The following is a 23,017-nucleotide window of genomic DNA, read 5'->3' as shown; positions in this document are numbered from 1 at the left end:
AAACGCAGCACGGGCCACATTTCTAGTTCCTCCGAAAGCTGGTCAGCTTCTCAAAATTTGTTCGAATCAAATTTCATCTTTTAACGTTTAAACAAATGTATTTCATTCATCATTAATTCTCGTCCTTTTTATTATTATTTAATCCTATTAGATATGGAGGTTAGTGGGCTTAAAGAATTCAAGTCTTGCAAAAGAGGTTAACGTTATGGCTAATCAAAGAATACCCCATTGAAAATAAAACATTTTTTACTTTAAAGAAAATAAAACATCTCAACTATAATAGTTTGGTTATAAATTTATTAGAGGTTTGAATGGCAACTAAATTTACATTTTATCATAAAGCCCTGAATTTAAATTCAAAGAAAAATTGCTATAAATAAAATATTTTGCACAGACTCATTTTAGTACAAGCATGTTAAGACTCAACAAGAGAAATAAAACATAGTTTCCCTTAAAAAATATATATATAAAATTATTAAAGAGGTTTCATCTAATAATTTAAAATTTTAATTAATATAATTTTTTGAAATGATATTAGAGTCTTCAAATCTCACCATTACATTTATTTTAATTAAAAATTTAATTTCTATATAAATCATTGATGGGGGTTGTGTTAAGGAGTTAGTATGAAATTATTAATGAGGTTTTATCAAATAATTTAAGTTTTTAATTTAATATAGATTTTTTTTTAATAATTTAGATACATTAATTGAATTGTTCGAGGGAAAACTAACTATAAATAACCCAATGCTTAATTTCATTGCGAGAAAAATAAATGTTTGGACTTATTTTTCTATAGGGTGTCAGAGGTGAATGGAATCCACTGTTTTGCTTTGTCATAACTTACATTTTAGGGGCAGTCTCATATATTAAAAAATGCATGAAATATTTCTTGTTTGTGAAATTATATTAATCACTGTAAAGTTAAATAAGATATTATTATGCGAAACTGTTGATGGTTTGTTTTTTTCTCACCCAATCTTCTTCACTCTGAGAACAATCATGGATAGAAAAGCTCACATGGAAAATGGCCAAGGATAAGACAAAATAAGATAGTACTAAAAATAAAGCGGTGGAATAAAATCTAGAGACAAGAGCCAACCTAGTACAAGATAACTGGGACCCATGAACAGAACCATGATTGAAAACGTAATAGAAGCGTGTTTTCAAAAACTTTAATTGTCTTTTATTTTTTTAAAATTTAATATAATTTGTATGTTTTTAAATGTTTTGATTTTTTAATTTTAAAAATAATTTTTAAAACATAAAAAAAATTATTAATATATTATTTAAAAAACAACCATTACAGCGATACAAAACTCAATTAGATACACAGCTTTGAGGATCGCTCACTGCCCAGAATTTTTTTTTACATCAATCAATTAGACAAAACGGGCCAGATGGCCCATGAGCTTCTATTTCAATTTTGACTGTAACAAATCGAAGAATCGTGTATAATTAGCATGTATACAACAATTAAAAAAGGAAGCCCGGACAATTTGTGGCCAAGAGGGCTGTACAAGTATGGTATGGCCATCGTAAATGACCTGATTAATTAAACTATATAAAGTATGAAGAGTCCAAAAGTCGTTGCCCTTCTTCTCATCTGTGGTATATTCATCGCCCCTGCACCATGAAGATAACCCTGCTCGTATCCTTTGAAGCAAGGAAATTAAGCTCCCCATGGTTAATTTTTCTCACAGTCTAAGAGGTAAACCATAATTGAGGTACGTTCTAATCCGTCCGTCCCAGCCTGCAGTTACAATAACAAGACCCCACATGTGAGAACTTAACATATTCTGACAAGCATTCTTCAAATACTTGAACTCAGGTCTAGATTTTGGAGGTGAGGCTGCCTTCGGACTTGAGCTGGGAAGTTTCTCCTCAGGCCAAGTCGCAGATCCCCTTGTCAAGGAATCCGATAGAAATCCACGGGCAAGAGAGAAGCAGACTGATGGAGAAGAGGAGAGCCTTTTCTGCTCTATCTCCCCACAAAATTTCGGACAACTACGATCACTTTGGAAACTATTAACATCCCCGCTAGTTTCAGGGGATGAAAGCGTTTCAGGAACAGTTTCAATACCGCGCCATGGTATAGCAACAGATGCATTTTGAGACATGAAGCTCTCACAAGACTGAATGTTCTTTGTTCGAGAAGTCCTTTCCTGGCTGGTATAGTTCCAGATGTAGACGTTAGAATCTTCACTTGTTGAGATAATATGTTTTCCATCTGAGGTAAAAGACGCAGAAATCTGGTTTGCTGCAAACCGAAGGCTCGCAGCTGAAAGGGAAAACAAGTTAACTGTCAAACTAATGAAAAATCCAACGCTAGGACACATGCTATTCCATCAGCTATAATATTGAAAGGTTGGACACACAAAATTGACGATCTCACTTGCAAGATCATCCAAACTGGCACTGTTTAAAGCACCATAGAAGACCACATAAAGAGGAAGAGAAGGATTAATATAGAGGAAACGAAACCAACCCCTAAATTTGCAAATGACATCCAGGCCGCATATCACTCGGACTAGTGAATCAGCAGAAGTGACAACAAGTTTGCTTGGGTCGCTTGGAGAGAACTGGAGAGTAAAATTATAGATAAATGAGTCTCTGTCCAGCAGAATATCAAGGATGAAGCAAGTTGTCAACGAAAAAGAGGGCAAAAGTAAACCACCTCGAAGCCAGTTATCCTCCTGCCAGGTAGCTTCTTTTTGCCCTGTAAGCATATTTGAGCATCCAGTTGCAGTCGATTATCTGCATCATAAAACCAAGATCATTTGGTGGTCAGCCTGGCAGCTCTTTTCAGCAGACAACATGAACTACTGTATAAAAATGGGAATTGTTTTTTTTTTTTTTGGTAACCGTGGGTGTCCGGGCCAGCTTACGTACACTTTAACTAATCCCCCGAGGCCCTGAAGTTAATAAGCATGTAAGTCTTCAGTGACCCTAAAATTTGTGACACTCGAACTGGCGACCTTTAGGGAGCAAACCCAGAGCCTGACCAGTTGAGCTACACCCCTCAGGGGTTATATAAAAAAAAATGGGAAATTGATTGGATTATTTATGGTTCAGAGAATATACAAATATAAATTCACCATCACCTACGGAATTTAACAAATCACCTTAGAAAATCAGAGAACTAAGAAAATTGGTGGTGTGATTCAGAACAAGACTGCAATAAAAGCAATGTTATAAAATTCTAATAAACTTGAATAGAAAAATCAGTGAATATCGAACAACCCAATGCTTTTGTCAACAAATCATCTTCATTAGCATAATAGAAGGGTGTCAGGGCCCCTCAAAACCCCAAAACAAGAAGCATAGTATTGATTAGCATCATGCAGACCTGCTTTAGATTCCCAGTGGACTAGCTTTCTGGAACATAACTAAGATGTTTTGCTTAAGCTTGAAGAAATGCATACCTATTATATCATAAAAGAGGCAGTTTCCTGTCATTGTGCCAATCAGTCCTCCCTGCATTATTAAGTAACGAGAATGTTTAAACATTAACTCATTTTGAATATCTCAGTTATTTTGCAGGAGCTAATAGCAAAAAGTTCAGCAACCTTTCCACCAGGACGATAACACGCAGCAGTAACTATCTCTCGTATATCAGTATAATCAACAACCCGACAGCCAAGCACTTCCCAGATGCGAACTTTACCATCTATTGAGCCACTGATGAAATAATTGTCATCCACAGGATTGAAATCAACAGAAGTCACTGCAACAGTAATAACAGTGACAACTATCAGTGAACAACTAAAAACAAAATGGTAGAAACAATTGAGAACATACAGAAATAAAACAACTCAATGTGACCAAATCATTGATCATGGTACTCATGTTAAAAATAAATTAAAACAAGCAGCAGGAGGCACACCATAATTATTATGAGAAAAAACTCTCAGGCATCTGTCGCAACCCACTTGCCAAAGGCGAACTGTCTTATCAACAGAAGAGGACAAAAGAAACTGCAAGAAAATATAAAGAGGGTGAAAGCAAATTAGACTTCACCAAGTTCAATTTATGCAAGTTCAAGGCGCAGCTATTGTATGGACGAGTATAATATCTCTGAATTCTAGAAAACTAATGATACCAACCCTTTTCTTAGACCACGAGAGATCCAAAACCTCTCCGTTATGTCCTTGAAACTCATGCAGAGGCTTCTCCAATACCCTGAACACCTTTGGTGGCACAACAACACATGTGGAGTCTGATGAACCATGTCTGTTCGTTTTATCAATTACCTTCTTATCCACATCAAGTGAAGCTAATTCAGAAAGATGATTCATTGTGAAATATAGACACAAGGGATCAGTGGCTGAGATGTCAAATTGGTTGGATCTGTCTTCCTCAATCACCCTCCACACGCGCACAACACCATCTTCACCACCACTTGCCAGGTATTGTCCATCAAGACTGAATTTCATTGTCAAAATTGATCCCTTGTGAGCCAGAAATTCTTGTCCTGTAAAGAGAGAAGACAATTCTTTGGTGTGCTTTTTGGATGGATGAACTTTAACTCTATGCATCTTTGCTCCTGTGGTTGATTCAAGATCACAAGGCTTCGAGGCAGCTGTCCCTTGTCTATCAATAATCCTTCCCTTCAAGCCCAATTTCTTCAGCCAACTCCTTTTAGCTTTCCTTTTTGCTTCTACCATAGCCCTTCCATCATTAACATATTTCTTAAAAAATCGTTCAAGCAAAGGAGATGTGCCGAGTGTTCTCTGAAATTCTTCAAAACTAGGAGATTGATTGGATCCCACTTCATGCAGTCTGCTAGGCATTCCATCCCCATACAGTTCATCCACCAGAAACTCAGTTCCATCATCCAAATTTTTTATTCTATACACAATATTCCCATCCAGCGTACCATTTTCAAATGATTGTCGCCAAACTTCATTTGACTCGGAAGACATGGAAGACTGAGTTGACAAAAAGTCATCTTCTATACTCGATGTCCCTAACACTGCCCCACTATTATCCTCCGTCCTATCAACACCAACCCATTGGATTTCGTCCTTGAAATCATCACCAAACTCCTCTTCAAAACCATCATTTCGATCCAAACTTAAACCCGTCCACTTTAAGAACCTTCGCCGCCGATCTTGAACACTTTCTGGATTCCGAGTCCAAACATCATATGAGAAACTAGTAAGAACACTAGGACTACAATCCCCACCATCTGAACTCCAATCAGAAACAGGAGATATCTCCTCACGGGTATCGAAAAAGTTTGGTTCTTGCTCTTCCTCTTCACTGAAATTCCCCATTTTTATCATTATTTCACTGTGAATCCATTAAATCCTGAATCGTCAAATCAAAAATTCAAAACACACAACACAAAATCAAACACCAATCAATATTCATAATCTCTAAAAAAAAAAAAAAAGCTGCCCCAGATCTTGTGACAGACAATTCAATTCCGTCCAATCTAAAAAAAAGAAAGCATTTTCTTCTTTTTTTCATTCAACATCAAAAGACATAACATTTGACCAAAACAAATCAAAACAACAAAAAACAAAACGAACAAATTGCTTGCAATAAAAACAATGAGGAAAATAAGTAACGCGGAGATTTACACACCTGAGGCCAGAAGTGAAATTCGGTCAAAACCCCAGAAATCAAACAGAAGTTTCCAGTTAGGAGACAGAATAGTATATAATATTGAGTTCAATTGTTAGATTTCAGTGTCGGTACGAAGAAGGAAAAAGGAAACGATGAGAGAAGATCCAAAGGGTAAAACGTTGCTTTTGATTTTGTCTGAAATCTGAATTTTCTGATTGTGAAACTCTCTCTCTCTCTCTCTCTCTCTCTCATTTATTTTTGTGTCCAGCTGGTATTAATTAGCTTTAAGAACTGTAGTGCAGTTTACTTTTGTTTGACTGATAATTTAGTTGTCGTTTGAGGTTACCGTGTCGTTTTCTTTGTACACCGGCTTTACTTGTTTTTCACCTTACATTTAATGCTCCACAAATTTATTTATTTTTTGGTAAGTCAAATGTTGTTTTTAATCTGTTTTTGATGATCCATTTGGGTCAAAGCAATAAGGGTTTTCATATAAAGGAAAATATATAGGACATAAGATGGGTGGGAAATTAGTCCTTTAAAGACAATTTATTTTCTACAATATACTTTTTAATTTGTTGTCTATAAAAATTAATTATACAAAGCATGCAAGGGCTATTCCATAGATGTTAACTTAAGAATATCGTTCATTGAAATAGTATCTTGGTGATTTTATCCCTTTATCCAATAACCTTAGCAATGGTTTATGAGAATATTGAGGTCTTTTTGTAAGGTTTATTTGTCAATATTAAATAGAGTGTTGACAAATAAATATTTTCTCATTTTAATTGCATGGTAAAATAACCAAAATATTTTTGAAAACAAAAAAAAAATTGGCACCAAGTGGTATTTTTCATATTTTTACAATGATTTTTTTGTTATAATAATTTGAACTTAGTTGTTAAATATAAAAAATTAAAATGCATAGTAAAACTACAAAAAAATACCATTAAAATAAAAACAAATAAACTTGAGGTCATTGGGTGTTTTCAGCTTTTCACGGTAAGTTTTTTTTTTTGTAATTATAAAATTTGTTCAATGCAATTTTATATTTTTCTAAATTAAAAAAAAAAAAAAAAACAAAAAAATATGATTGCATGTGTACAGCCCCTAGAGGCATATGGGAGGCACTTGTGTAAGGCTTATTTGTCAACATTAAATAAAGTATTGATAAATAAGTATTTTCTCATCTTAATTACATGCTGAAATAACCAAATACTTTTGAAAACAAAAAAAAATGACACCAAGGGGTATTTTTCATATTTTCGCAATAATTTTTTTGTTATAATAATTTAAACTTAGATATCAAATATAAAAAATTAAAATGCATAGTAAAACTACCAAAAAATACCATTAAAATAAAAACAAATAAACTTGAGGTCATTGGGTGTTTTTGGCTATGCACAATAAGTTTTTTTTTTTTTGTAAATAAAATTTATTCAAGGTAATTTTATATTTGCCTAAATAAAAAACAAAACAAAAAAGATGATCCCACGTGTACAACTCCTAGAAGCATATGGGAGGTACTTGTGCACTTTGGGTAGCGTGAGCAGCATCTCTTTACGTTCAAAATTACCCTTCCACTATGTAGTTGGAAATTTTGTTATGTTTTCTTACTGTTAGTGTGTCGCATGTTGGCGTTGGCGGCCCAATTTGTCACCAACAAGCATTTTTTTTTCTCCTCCCATGAAAACTACTGTTTGACCTTCTTTATTATTAGTATTTTAACTTTACTTTTTATTGTTTTGATTTTTAATTTTTGTGTTATGACTTTCTTGTACAAGTTTTATTTATTTTAAATTTAACCCTTCAATCTCAAATTATCAAATATAATATTGTCTAATTTGATTTTTATTCTTGTGATTTCTAATATTTTCCTTGGTCCTTTTTATAAAAGTTTTATTGATTTTCAATTTCATCATTCAATTTAAATTAATGGTATTATATTTTTCAATTTGGTTCATACTTTTTTATGTTTATTTTTTTTCTTGACCTTTTTATAAATGTTATTATTCTTTTCAATTTTACTCTTTAATTAAAATATTATTTTTTATGTCAATTTTGGTTCTTTTTCTTTTTATTTTTTGTCCTTTTACTAAATTAATTTTCTTTTTAATCCCACTATTCAATTAAATAAAGAAACTTGTTTTGTTTTTCAATTTTGATCCTTATTCTTTTAATTGATATTTTTTAATCCTTTTATATAATTGATTTTTTTAAAAATTTTATCCATTAATATTTTATTGACTGGGAATTGAAATTTATGATTTTTTCAAATTAGATGATTTAGATCTAATAATCCGAGTTATCAATTTAAAAAGCTAACACAAGTTTGGCATAATATAAGTTAACTCAAGTCTAATTATCGGAGTTATAGAATTGCCATGTACTCACCATGAAAACTTCACAACTACAATGCTAAAGCCTCAAAGATCATTTTTTATGTTATTTTTTTATCATATATTGCTACTTTATATTTAATAGATTGTGAATTCATCTATTATTTTTTTTATTATTTAAAAAAAAATTAATTAAATCCGCCTTATTCATCTCAACCAGGTTTATAACTCAGGATTATATTTAAAAAAAAATATTTGGAGCAACTAAATATAATTTTTAAGGCAAAAAATAATAATACATCTCTGCGACAAAGAACGGGCACCAAAACTAGTTTCTTGCTAAAAACAATTGAAGTTAAAAATTATTAATGGCCCACAATATCGTAACCACTAACTACAATCAAATTGGTGATTCCGAATCGAAAATTAACACCTACTACCACGTATAAATTTAAACTGGTCAAAGACAAGAGGCCAGTTCCGGGGACTAACGAGGAATTTCACAGCCAACTCCGCCTCCCAACTTTGTCCCCTAGGACTTTGAATTTGCACGGGTCTTTCCTTTGTGTTGACTCATTCCTTTTCTTCTTCTTCTTCTTTTTTTTTTTTTCAGGTAGAGTAAATAATTATTTTTCGTAATGTTAAATCCCAAAAATATTTGCACATTTTAGACCCTAATTGAAAATGTGGTCCAAATAGAGGTTTGTGAAATTTATTTTTTTTATATTTTTTAGATCATTTTAATTTATTGATATAAAAATAAATTTTAAAAAATAAAAAATATATATTATTTTGATGTGTTTATAAACAAAAAAACACCTGAAAAATAATATAATTATAGTTTGAAACATTTTCTAAATCTACCAATGTTAATTATATTTAGTACATTGAAAAATTTTTATTTTCTATTAATCACATGGAAAAACATATTTGAGTTGGAGGAGTTTTAAATCATATCTAGACCATCTTAATAAAAAAATAATAAACACTGACTTATATATTAAATGAAAACAGGGGACAGCTTCGTTTTACCCTAGATCGTGTCCCATATAGGCAACTACTGGAAACCAACCATTAGTAGAAAATGTTAATTGAAATTGTTCGTTTAAATAGTGATTAAAATGTAGCAATGATGTGATTTCCGGGCAGGAGCAATAAAAGAGCAATTTATTATAAGCAAGGAATGGTTGATTCGATTTTGGCTAGTCAAAAGAAAGCAAGATATCTCACCAATTTTATTTTTTTTATCAAAAGACTATCCATACCCATGTAAAATAATAATAAATAGAGAATCATACTGTGTTTTTTCCTGATTTCATTTTTTTATTTTGCAAGCGGAAGGTACTTACCAATCATTTAATTTTTAAAAAATAAAAAAATATATTATTTTAAAATATTTTAAATAAAAAAATATTTTAAAAAATAACCGCAACTATAATTTCAAATAACATCAATTGTACAGTTTGATTTGGCGAGCCTAATTAATTTGGGTTTTATACATGCTTCTTCTTGAAATTCTGCTATATAATTAAACTTTCTCCAAAATCAAAACAAAACAACAAGAAAATATATAAACATTGCCAAGAAAATGAAGAGAGGAAAATCAAACAAGTTTTCCATGGACACACGACCATTAGGGGAAAACAATTAATAAAGGGCTTAAAGTAAAAACTAAACACTACAGACAATAACAAGCCCAAATAGGTCCATCAAGATGGACCAGAGCCCACTCTTACACAAACTCAGCCACATGCATATCCTTTCTTTATTGGACCATCCAGTTGGAGAGCAAATTACATGAATTTAATGTCTTTTTAATTATTATTTTTTCTCATAAAAACATTTATACTTCATTACCAAACACACACGAATTAAAACAATAATGATGGGGGAGGTGCTGGGTTTTCTTTCTCGAGGGCGGCCCAACCTAGTCTAGTAGGAAGGCACCAAGCCACCAACCAAGTGGGTGGTGCAATATGAGCCTAAGCCATAGGTCTTTCCTAAGAGGTCAACGCCCTGAAAGGAGGAAATGATCTGTCGACAGTGTGTTATAATTTTCTGTGACTTACCGACCTTCCGTACGGTTGAGGTGTCTCCATCACGCCTTCACTCCGCCGTGTGAATTAGTGGCGATTTATTAATTCTCAAATCTCATGTACCACCTGATGTTGTTATTTTTATCGTTCTTAGGAAATAAGGATTTAAATTCAAAACTTTTTGAAAAAGAGATGAAACATCAATATTAGTTGAATTACATCTCATTAGCAATACATTATTTATACAGATTTATATTTCAAATTAATGCTTTTTGAATGACTTCATATTTTATTGATCACATAGAACCTAATGATTATCTAACAAGCTTGATGCTATTTAAGACACGTAAGGATGGGACGTGATAGTTGATTTGAAAGAAAATACACGGGCTTATTCCTTAATATACATGGAAACAATAACCTTAATACACTATTTAAGCACGGAAACAATAACTTTAATACACTATTTAAGGATGCGGTGTAACTCACATTTGGTTCGAATCGTCAGTAACAATAATTTTTTATACGAGGAGAAAAAGATATTAAGGTAGTGTGTGGTTAGTGTTATAAATTAAAAAAATAAAAATAAAAACAGAAATATATTTGATTAAAAAGATTGCAACATAAAAATAAATATGTCATTGCAACAATTTACAGTGGATTTCTATACTTTTTAAAATATAAGGTATAGAGCGGACATGTCTCTATAAAACAATATTTTTTTTTTATTTTGTATTCATAAAATATCCTTGCAAAAAACTCTTATTTTTAAAATAATCTAAATAAAACATGTAAAAATATGAATAATTATTATCATAGTTTTAAAACCCAAAATTGAAGTCAATCTGTAGCAAATCTCAGATAATTGGTTAAGGCTCGGGTCACGAGGCGGGTTGACTCGAATTAACATAATAATAATAATAAAAAAAAGTTATTACAATAGCTTTAAAACCTGATTCAAGGTCAATTTGGAGCAAGGCTCGAGTAACGAGCGGGGTTGATAATTGACTTAGGTCAACATAAGAATAAAAGTGATTATTATCATAGTTTTAACCCGACTTGAGAGTTGACCAGGGATAAGGCCTAAGTAATGTGTTAAAAGGATCAACCAGAGTTGACCTGAGTCAACATAAAATAAAAGTAATTATTATTATAATTTTAAAATTTGATTTGAAAGTCAACCTAGGACAAGACCCTGGTCATGGATTAGACGGGTTAATTTGAGTCAATATAATGATAATATTTTTTATTATTGTAGTTTTAAAACCTAACTTGGAGATCAACTAGATCAAGGCCTATGTCACAGGTTGGGAAAAGTCAACATATAGATAAAAATGATTACTACCATAATTTTAAAACCTGAATCGGGAGCTGATCTAATGCAAGGTTCAGGTTATAGATCAGGAGGGTCAACTCAGTGGATCCAAAATTTTTAATTTTTTTTGCAAAAAAGTAAATGAGTTTTTGACTTGTGTTTTATCCCAAGTTACCCTGGGTTTTTAATTGGATTAAATCGAGTCAATCATTCTTTTGTTTTTTCTTAAATCAAACCAGTTTAGGTCCTAGATCAACCTGTCAAGTTAATCATAGTTTTATAACTATAATTATTATAATATTATTAATTTCAACTATCGATATAAACTAAAGTAAAAAAAATAAAATTTCAATTTTTTAAAAAAGATATGTAAGTTTGATAACAACATGTAAAATAGATTTATTTATATTTTACTTTTTCTTGTTTACCATTATCAAATAGAATATAAAGATAATTATTTTATCTTGTATATTATTACCAAACACAATTCTATCTTAGACTAATTTTTTATCTTATCTTTTTTTTTTATATATTTTTTTTTTCAAAACTATAACTAAACTAAATAACTTTTCCCTTATCATACAAAAAATAACCTTTTAGAATCCCCGCACAACTTTTTTTCGAAGATGTTTATGAACCCACTCCCAGAGACTATTAATCCTTGGAGATTTGCGTGTGAGTAAATAAACAATTATGTAGATGATTTGTCTAAAAATTAATTTCAAGAAAAACTTGATCTTTAATAAGAGTCAACCAAAGAATCTCTTATCCTTTTATGTCAAAAACAAAGAACATTCGGTCATTGCTTTATAATGGTTTGATAATTACAAATCACTATGCATTCTCTACTAGAGAGATGATGTATTTTTTCCCCTTGAAGGAGTCGATTCTTAACTATAGCTGAATTTAATTATATTATTTAATTTTAATTTAGTTGGTAAAAAATTTAAATTTATATATTTAAAAAATATATAATTTAATTCATTTTGTTTCATATATTACACTCAATGTTTTCATCTTATTTTTTAATGGTCTCTAAAAAACAATGAATAAATGTATATTTTTTAAAAAAATAAGTCTTAACATTAATTTCTCCTTTTCAATACAGTAAATTAGAGGGGATAACCTCTAATTTATTTTTTTTATTATTTTTAGAGGTTGAATCCAGTTATTAATTCTAAACTTAATATTTCATTAAGAATTTTCAATTGAATTTAATTTTAAAAAAATTCGAATACCCTGCATTCGTTTGGCATTTTCTCTAACCTCCAGGAATTAATATCACTAAACAAACACCTAGACTCAATTTTTTATTTAAAACCTACTTAATTCCCACAAACATAATTAATTAGTTTGGTTTGGATTTATAATTCTTGTGTTTAAGGTAAAATCTAAAATTTTGATACTACCCCGTGAAAGAAATCCTTAGTAGAATTTGAATAAAGTTCGAGCCTTATGAACCAAGGCTGCTACGGGGAATTTATAACCCATCAAAGAAAGTGCGGTGTGGTCCCTTTCTCCAGCGGCGCCGGCCTTGGCTGAAAGGCAATGATAGTGCCTCATGTTGCCTGCCATTGGAATCTAGTTTGGATCACTATCTCACACACACACGGATATATATATTCTAGTTATTTTTTAAAATTTTATTTTAAATAAATAGATAAATAAAAAAAATCATATCCCATGAAAAATCATAAAAGTATTTTTTTTTCTAGTTGTATTTTTCTATTTTTTTTAAAGTAAACTTTAAAAAAATTGAGTTCAAGTGTGTTGCCATAATCCTTGATCGATGACAATTACTTTAAATTAAATGGTTCTTTCACGGAGGTGTCTCAAGTTTTAGTCCAATTTAAGTACAATGGGAGTGTTTTTTTTTTTTTTTTTTTGAAGTACGTGGATGCTTCGAGATGTAACGTGTTCTGTCGGGGATTTTAAAATCATCTTGGCTTGCCTGCTCTTTATTTTTTTAAAAAGGAAGAAAAAAATTATACTCTGTAGTTTCGAGGGATTTGTTTTGATGCCTTGGTCTCTCTGTCCAAAATGAAAGTTTTTCATAATTTTCTTAATTCCATGAACTTTTTAAAGGCTCTTCTTCTACGACTCCTTTAGTAATTTCTTTTAAATTATTACAGGGAGGGGAGTTTATCTGTTTGAGGTGAAGGTCATGAAACTTGTCGAAATTAATCTTGTCAAAAGATTCACAACTATTAATTATAATAAAATTATAAAAAATTAATCCTAAAAAATATAACTTAACTAGTCAAGTATTAGATTGTTAACTTTAAGATCTTGAGAGATTACTCGAGATGAGCATAAATTAGAATGAACACCTATAGTTAAATAAAAAAAAATTATAAGAAATTAAATAGACAAACTTTTTCATGTTTATTCAAAGGTTTGTCGTAACATTATCAGAGCCATTTTCTTTTCACTTCCTTGAATCTCAAGTATGATATAGAAAAGAAGAAGAAAAAGAAGGCATGTGGTAGATAACATTCTTCTATATATTATATATGTATATACCATGGGAATAGAAAACTTTTAACTCGAGCATTACAACTCACAAGACACAAGGATTCAACTTTTGGCTCTCAACCACTTGACAAATGTTTTCGTTAGTCAATCCGAATCATTGAGGAGATTGTTTGAGATAGTTTATCAACTTCAAGTTATAAGTACAGGCTCCAGAGTCGATCAAATCTTTCCTCCGATGAGGACTAGGGCAAAAAAATACTCCGAGTGAAGAGAGGGGTGGAGCAGGAAGCAAACAAAGCCCCCCCATTAAAATACAAATAAATTAACACGGGTTACATCTAACTCATCAGAGATTCAGTGGACCCTACTTGGAAATCCCCTCTCTATCTAAAGAGCCAGTGCCCTATCAGACGGCTCTAGTTTTCTAATCAAGTTCACATGAATTTTGACGATAGCATTTATATTTATATTGAGAAATTAAATTTATAGTTTTTGAAAAAAAAAATATATGGATTATTATAGTGTTTTTTTATATGATTTTATTTTATTTTTATGATTTTTTTAGAATTGTCTTTGTTGATTTTATTTTTTTCATATTGAGTTGGTTGAGAATTTAATTTCGTTATTTTTTTTTTCTTAAAAATATTGTGAATTGCTACAGTATTTCCCCTTTCGTTTGTTTTTTCTCCTTTTTATTTTATTTTTGTTTTTTTAAATTATCTTTTTTGATTTTATTTTTTTTAATATTTAGCTGTTTGAGAATTTAATTTTGTAGTTTTTTCATTGAAAATATTGTGGATTGCAACAATTTTTTTATATATAATATTTTTTTATAATTTTTTTCACAAACCCAAGACAACGCACAAACTCGGGGCATCGCGCAGAGACATAATATCTAGTAAATATTTGTAGCGCGTGTAAAGATATAGACTAGTAGCTGTTTGACGATCTAGCCAACTTATTGTGTTTTTAATATGTTTTTTTGGTTTAGAAATGAATTAAAATAATATTTATTATTATTTTTTAAAAATTTATTTTTAATAATAGTAATTTAAGAATATTAAAAAAATAATTTTAATAAAAAGAATTCAAATTTTAAACAAATGATGTTTTCCAATGGTTTCGTGCATTTATAATAAAAAGCTGTTCGTTTGAGAATAGCATGGCGAGGGGAGGGGAGGGGGGGGGGTGAGGGGGAGTCTATTCCTCATTCCTCCAGCAACTAGTCAGCTTACATTTTTTTTATGACGTGGAATGCACTATCCCACGCGGTCCACATCAAGTGGGGAGCCAATCCCATTACATCATCAGAGAATGGGAGGCTATGAAGATAGGGAATTTCTAGATCAGACGGCCACGATTAGATTCTTTACTTGGTCGGGCAGGATTTTGGAACTGAAATGGAAAAGATTGGCACGCGCATGTTTGAGGGCCCACCCTAGCCCACAAATGCCTCCACCGCCCACTTCTTTTGTGGGGTCAACATCGTGGGACACGTGTCGTTAGCAAATGGAGCTTGTTTTGGTGGGTCCTTATCATCGAAGATACCCAACATCTGACGGCTTCAATTTGCCGCCATTCACTCTCAAGTAAGGTTGTCAATTTCAATCTGTTTTATCTAAAATGATCAAAATATTCATATCAATTCAAAAAAAAAAAAAAAAAAATAATTTTTATCTCATTTTAAATCTCAGTCCATTCTAGATTTTTCGGCTAAATTCTAACTGAAATGTTCCGGTTTCATTCCACATGTTCCGTTCCGCTCTTGAAAAGTCATTGAATCAAATTCAACCTTGTTCAGTTTCATTAATTAAACCACCTAAGTATAAAAAGCTCATTTTTATTACTATTTTCAATAACAATGATATTATTTTTTTTAAAATTAGATTTATCACTAATATATATGGTTTATATTCATATTGTTTTTTTTCATGTTTATACTTTGTAGGAATTTGAGCAAAACAATGGATATTTTAGATTCTATTAGCCTTAATAACATTGACCTAACTTTATATTTAAAATATTTGTGTTAAAACATTTTACTTTCATAATATTTTGATATTTTATTTAAGTTGAATTACTTTAAGTTAAAAATCTATTTAATCTTGACTATTTAGAAATATTCTGAAATTATATTTGTTTGGCATTGTGTTTTATATTGTATAATTTATAATTAATTTATCTTGAATTTGAATTATGTTTATTGAATATATATGAACAGTTCAATCCCGAAATGACATGTCAAAATATTTAGAAACTAAAACATTTTATTCTAATTAAAAAAATAAAATACCTATCGAGATAGAATTGATAACCTTGCTCTTGAATCGAGGTTTCGACATGGTTCACTACTTGAGTTGTTTGTACATGTGAGAGAGTCAAATCAAAGAGCCAATACAAATACACAATACAGTGCACCAATGCATCCTTTTGCTTTGCACTCCAATAAATTACGAGTGTCCTTGTTTGGATGGTTAAAAGGTATTTTTTAAAAAATAATTTTTTCACCTTTTGTTTTGATATTTTAGTATTAAAAATAAATTTTAAAAATTAAAAAATATATTATTTTGATATATTTTCAAATAAAAAATATTTTAAAAACAACTATTATAATAATTTAAAGGGGCCCGAGCAGGTATTGGAGTACTTTCTTATATGTTCAAATAGATACCAATATATTTATAAGAAGATAAACTTTCTTATAATTTCTTTTTAAATTCAACAACGGACAATAATTTTAAACACTACTCAAATTTAAATAATTGCCAATATGTTATAAGAAATAAAACTTTCTTATAATGTTTTTAAATTCAAATATAAAATAATAAAATGAGAAATAAATTCACTTATCAATTAGCAGTTAAGAAATATAATGATATTATCACTTATATTGGGAAGTGTGCAAGTTTATTTTTTGTTATGAATGCCCAATTTATTTGATTAATGAAATCATTTGGCATTCTTTGAAAAAAAGAAGAAGAAAGCATTCCATGCAATAATAAAAAGTTACTAACAACGTGGATATCGATTATTTTTTAAAATATTTTTTATTTAAAAATATATGAAAATAATATATTTCTATTTTTAAAATTTTATTTTTAATATTAACAAAATAAAAAAAATAATTCATTTAAAACAAAAAAAAATTAAAAAACACAATTTAATCACAAAAACAAACACTATTACCTTTCGAGTTACAATTCCATTTCAAGTGGCTACAGTGAGTGATTTTAATAACACACCAAGATAAGACAATGCGAACCTTTTGATGTGAAATGTATGGAAATAAATGAGCACGTTTTATTTTTCGATGAATGCAATAATTAATTATTAAAAAAAACCCAATTAGCAGGTGCCCATCCTGCTGTCAAGCTTAAAAACGTAAGAAAAAAGCCGTAATATATATAAATACACACACACACACATGCTCTGAAGGCAGAGGAATTGGAATGCGACCACTGAATCGGATTATCTTGGTTCTTAAGAAAAAAACAAGTTAATATTTATAACTTGCACGCCACAACACTGAGGACAGTCTCCTGGGTTGCTAACGGGGATGATGCTGCCTGCGCTTTTTTAAGCTTGAAGACACATTATCACTGAAACGTTCAAACGCCGTTAGATGTTCACCATGTGGGCATGTTAAGAATATGATTAGGTATTGTTGATGATATCACGGCGAGGAGATCCCCACGTATGGCCCTCACGGTTGGTAAATGGGGGTGGTCATGATTACTAGTAGAAGAAAATCGAGCCAATCAATCGAATTTCAAGCTTAATGATGTGATTGCAAGCACAAGACACACATTTCATGTCTTAAGTGACAAGTTAAAGAACAGCTTTGGCATGTGAATGGTCAAGGTTTGTATTTTAAAATACTTATTATTTGTATAAACGTTTTTTTTATTTAAATAATTTTGTCGCTTTCCGGTAAAAATCAAGTTCAATAAATAATTAGCTGCGTGGTGAAAATAATAAGTGGCAGAATTCCCCCCTTCTCAGAATTTATAATTAAAGAAAATAATAAGTTAAATAAGGTTCAGTTTTTCCAATTTTAATGTACATGATTGATGATGCATGGTGAATTCTAGAGGTGGGCGTTAAGGTTTTAGGAAATGTGATGCATACTTCAAGGGGGATTCGGTCAATTATGTATCATAATTATGTTTCTTGCACAACGCAAACTGCTAAGTAGACGTCCTTTTAATTCTTTTGACTTGTAAGCCTGAAGAAACCGGCGCCATATACTACATTCTCCAATTGATTTGCCTTGTATTTTTAATTATATATTTAATGTTATATCTAATATATATTTTTTATTTCCTCAATTAATCATAATATTTTTTATTTAAAATAATATAGGGATATCAAATCTAAAGTTCACTTACATAAGTTTTACATGAGTTTTTCCATTAATATAAGGTAATCTCTTCATATGAAATTCTTATGCAGATCAATTCAATATACATATTTTTATGACAAACATCGATATATTAGTTTCATATATCCCTTGTACCTCAACTTATAAAACAATTGCTTCATTTTATAAAGAAAAAAACATAATATATATCAGTCTCTTACGACTTTAGTAAATATTCAATATTTAAAAGAGTATCAACCAGGAATATTTTAGAAACAATGCTTTGATACAATAAGAATCTCATAATTATAACAACTTTATAATTTCATCCGTAAAATATTTTTGTCTCATGAATTTTATCTTTATTATAGATTCATTAATTTAATATTATATGAACACTAAAGATAAATTAAGCCTTTATTGATAATAAATACGGATATACATGAATATAATAATACTACGACGTGTAATCAATTAATTGACTACAAGACATATTAAACTAACACATACACCTGAGATTTATCATACATATATACTAGAGAGTTGGAAGGTGAAGTTAACATAAACAAGTCGATATAAGACTTCTGCATGATTTTTCTAAATAAACAAGGAGGAATTAATGTATGAACTTGTATCCAAACAAAAAAAAAGCTAAAAAGAAAACTTATCCTCTGAAACCATGCTCCTGGAATTTGTTTGTTTCAAACCATAAATAGATTTTTGTAATCAACATACATATTGAGGGTATCCATCATCAACAAAGCATTTGGTTTATCCATATATACATCTTTTTTTAGTTTGCCATTAAAAAATGCATTAGACATATCCAAATGTCTTAATGTCCACCCTTTAGAAATTACAAGAGTTAAGATCAAATACCAAAATTTCCCCTAAGCTAACCTGATAATATTAAAAAAACCATTGCAAAGAGATAGAAAAACCCATTGACACTAGTTTTTAAATTATCTTCAAGAGCATTTTGGTTCTTTTACTATGCTTTTTTATATATATATATATATATATATATATATATATATATATTATCAAATAACAAATTGCCCCTCGGCTAAATTGATAATAACAAAAAAATCATTGTAAAAATACAAAAATATCGCCTGGCACCAGTTTTATTTTTTTATTTCAAAAATATATATTTAAAATGAAAAAAAAACTTATTTATTTTCTATTAATTTGGTAATAACTAATAGACTTTATAAAAAAAACTTAAATATCTCCAATAGCTAATGTTAATTTTATTGGATGGAAAAACAAAACTATAAAATCATTTTTCCAATTAACAATAATTTCACTCACAAACCATAATAAAATTCCTTCATGTTTTAGCTTTTGTTAATATACAAGGAAAAGAAAACATTTCCCAATGATAATGGATAGGTATGTTGATATACCTTTTGTACCGGTTGCTGTACTTTGTAATCCAGCTTTTTCTTGACTGTCCAGAGATCATGTTGAAATTAATTAAGCATGAATACCCACTCTTCTTTACTTTACTGGAAAAGCATGTGTAATCAGAACTTATCATGATCTTGGAAGGTAAAAGCTCAAGGTTGCGATAAACACATGTGCACAACTGCCTGGCTTGTGACTTGTTAAGAAAGGTTCATTTTTTATTAATTTTACAATATTAAATCACATGTAGTGTTTGAGAGTATGATAATAGTTATTTTTTAAAATATTTTTTGTTTGTAAATACATGATAATAATATTTTTTATTATTTTAAAAATTAATTTTGAAATTAGTATATTAAAACTATATATAAACCCCAAAAAAATCACTGAGACATAGAGTATGTTTGACAGTGTGGTAGCAGTTGCTTTTCAAATAGCTTTTCGTGCCGAAATACATGTCAATGATTTTTTTTTTTATTTTTTAAAAATTATTTTTAATATCAGCACATCAAAACGATTCAAAAAGTACAAACCGAACTTAATTTTAACAAAAAAAAAAATTCAAAATTTCAGCAAACACAAGTTCAAACTCACTACCAAACGGTCTCATAATCTCAACTGCAAAAATAAAAAACCCCGAAGATGCCAAGTCTTGTGATTATTTACAATAAGCACATTTCTTGGCTTTACCAAACATGTAAAATGATAGCAATTGTAAAGGTGCTTTCGAGGGGGTTGTAGAAATGTTTGTTTGGTGCAGTGTAGTCACTTTTCAAGCAATTAGATGGGTTAAAGAGGACTTTCCGTTGCCTTCCAGTTTCATTTTGAATCTCAACAATTCGAGCACTGTTATAATTATTTTTTTATTTGAGTTTGACATATATAGAGATTCTTTTAATCATCACTAGCACACATTTAGAGTTTTTCTTTCTTTTCAAATTAGGACAATGAGAAAAAGAATATTCCCTAAATTAACATACTTGAAAAAATAATTCTTAGATTAACACAATTTTACTATTTGTATAGACGAAACATGCGCCATTTGAGACACAAGTCTCACTTGCACAACTCGTATGGACAATTTTTTTTTTTTCCTTTTATTTTTTCCTAGATCATTTCTTCATTTAGTACCTCAGTTTTTTTTTAGTTAACTTTAATTCTATTATTGTGATCATTTCATCTCTTTTTTAGTAATTTTTTTTTAACTAAAATTATATTTATTTTCAAATAAGAAATGCTAAAATTTCTTTAAAGAAATAGTTATTTTTTTGCTGGGGTTAAATAAAAATAAATTTAATTAATGAAATAATTATAATAATTGAACTAAAATTAACTAATCATGAAACTTGAGAGATCAAATGTGACAAGAAAAAAGAAAGGGTTGGCACAATAATCAAAGCAGGAGAGAGAAAAATAAAGAAAAGACGAGAACATTTGTAACTCTGATGACAATACATTTAATATCATTGAAAAGATTTCAACGAGATGAATCCCTAAATGCTAAAAAAAACCACTCCTGGAACTTAAATGGAGTCACACACACCACCTTAATTTATATTTCAACACCAAGTAGTTTGTTGAAATATAAGTTAAGTAATCCTATTTATTCTATTCTTAAGTCAAAACTAAATAAGTAAATAAAAATTCTAAACTGTTATTATACTAAAAAGAATAAAAAATATTTTCCTAAACTAAGTATGGATAAAAATAACTAAGAAAACAATAATTTTTCCCTAAAAAATATCATGCTTCAATATGTTCTTGTTAGAAAAAACTGATTCTGGAGTTCAAACTATTCTTACCTTTCATCAACATATCTTGTAATAATATAAGCATTGAACAAATTTAATGATATCAATAAGCTTATAATTGAAAGGACCAGAATCAACAATTTGTTTTTGTTAACAAGCATCTTCCATGTTCTCTTTACACTTAACTTCTAACTTATCAATGAGAACATTGTTGATGATGTCATTATTGTTATTATTGTCACTATTTATTCGATCATTACTAACATAATTATCATCCAGATAAATATTATAAATTAGTGAAGAATACCAATCTACATCTATTTCATCATAGACAGGATCATTAAAATCTTAACAATACTTATCTCGTTCAATAAGCTACTTTCTCAGCTCATGCTTTTGAAATAGATTATCAAAATTAACTTTTAATTTATGATCACTCTCCTCATGATCCTCTAGTTTTTTCTTCTTCATCTCCATCAATTGAAGAGATAATTCTTCAACTTGTCATTGCAATTTTATCATAGTTAGTTGATAGGTTAATTGTGTAATTTGTCTTCACATATCTTTTGTCACTAGTATTTGAACATTTCTATTCTTAAAGAAAATCTCTTCATCCTCTTCAACATGAACATGTACTATTATATGACTATTTTTAGCAGCTATAGTTATTTAACACAGAAAATAACCATTAGAAATCACCAAGCTTTGATACCAACTAACATAGATAGAAACAACACAAAAAAGATAGCAACAATAAACAATACAAATATCTACTGAATAGGTTTGCCATACAAAAAATTCTAATTATTTCTCAATAATTCACCACACCAAATATTCTAATGAAATAAAAACTAAGCAACACTATTTATACTAGTTTTAAGCCTAAATCAAATAAGAAAATAAAATTCCTAAACTAAATAGGAAAAATAATACAAACAACATAGCAAAATATTTTTCTAAACTAAATAGGAATTAAAATAAATAAATAAATATTTTTTTTCCCTAAAAATCCTAGTATCTGGTTGTTTTTTTCTAAAAAAACAAAAATTCATATCTTGTTTAATCAAGAACATCAATTATTCATTTTGAGTTTTTGAGCAAATTAACCAGCAAGGGAAAATCGACTAAGAATATCGGGATTAATGTTATTGATCCATTAATTATCAAGTCTTATATACAGCATGAGTCTTTAGCAATTAAATTGGTAGATGTTATGGTATAATTAAAATTCTAATATATATAACTGCTAAGAGGAGACGTGTGTGAATAAGGGGTATGAATTATATATTTTATTAGTATTTAAATTGCAAAATCATTATCTTTCATAGGTAGTTTATATATATATATAGAGGACTAAGATTTTAAATTTATTGAAACTCAATCTTTATAATATTATAAGTAAATCATTTAGTACCTGAAAACAATTTCAGCCCCAACATATATAACTTTTTTAGAGCTAGCTTTCTATTATTTATTGCTCACAACTTTTCTCTACAGCATTAATTATTTGTATTCTTTATTTTTTATTTTCTTTGTATTTCTTATTTAGTTTGTAATTTTTAAATCAAATTATATTTTTTTTGCATTATCCTTGTCTTTTCTTTATCCCATTAAATCAAATTAGAATTTTTACATTTCGGTTAATTTGTGAGACTATTATCTATTTTCACTATTTTCAGTTGAGATTAAGTTTTCAATGGTAGTTTTTTAAGTTGTTGAAAAGAAAAAAGAAAATACATATAACATATTAATTAAAA

At 29.5% G+C, this 23,017-nt stretch overlaps 1 protein-coding gene across 1 annotated transcript; it reads right to left on the bottom strand.

The window, feature by feature from the left end:
• Positions 1-1,382: 1,382 nt before the first annotated feature.
• LOC118033931 (uncharacterized) lies at positions 1,383-5,850 on the bottom strand. Its single transcript, XM_035039069.2, has 8 exons — positions 5,593-5,850; positions 4,107-5,313; positions 3,887-3,977; positions 3,570-3,727; positions 3,426-3,477; positions 2,678-2,757; positions 2,489-2,582; positions 1,383-2,281 (listed from the first exon to the last, which is right to left on the bottom strand). Exons 2-8 carry the CDS (start codon positions 5,286-5,288, stop codon positions 1,698-1,700), a joined length of 2,241 nt encoding a protein of 746 aa, XP_034894960.1. The 5' UTR covers positions 5,289-5,313; positions 5,593-5,850; the 3' UTR covers positions 1,383-1,697.
• Positions 5,851-23,017: the final 17,167 nt, after the last annotated feature.

The sequence above is a fragment of the Populus alba genome, chromosome 1 (assembly GCF_005239225.2).
Source record: "Populus alba chromosome 1, ASM523922v2, whole genome shotgun sequence".
In the NCBI taxonomy this organism is placed as follows: Eukaryota; Viridiplantae; Streptophyta; class Magnoliopsida; order Malpighiales; family Salicaceae; genus Populus; species Populus alba.
This window is presented reverse-complemented; position numbering and strand designations above follow the sequence as displayed.

Bases quoted from the DNA above. Each gene is read 5' to 3' on its own strand.
- LOC118033931 (XM_035039069.2), bottom strand. From the start codon at position 5,288: ATGATAAAAATGGGGAATTTCAGTGAAGAGGAAGAGCAAGAACCAAAC. The intron at 3,478-3,569 runs GTTGCTGAACTT...TTAATAATGCAG, and splicing joins GTTATCGTCCTGGTGGAAAG to GGAGGACTGATTGGCACAAT. The intron at 2,282-2,488 runs GTTGGTTTCGTT...TTTCCCTTTCAG, and splicing joins TGTCATTTGCAAATTTAGGG to CTGCGAGCCTTCGGTTTGCA.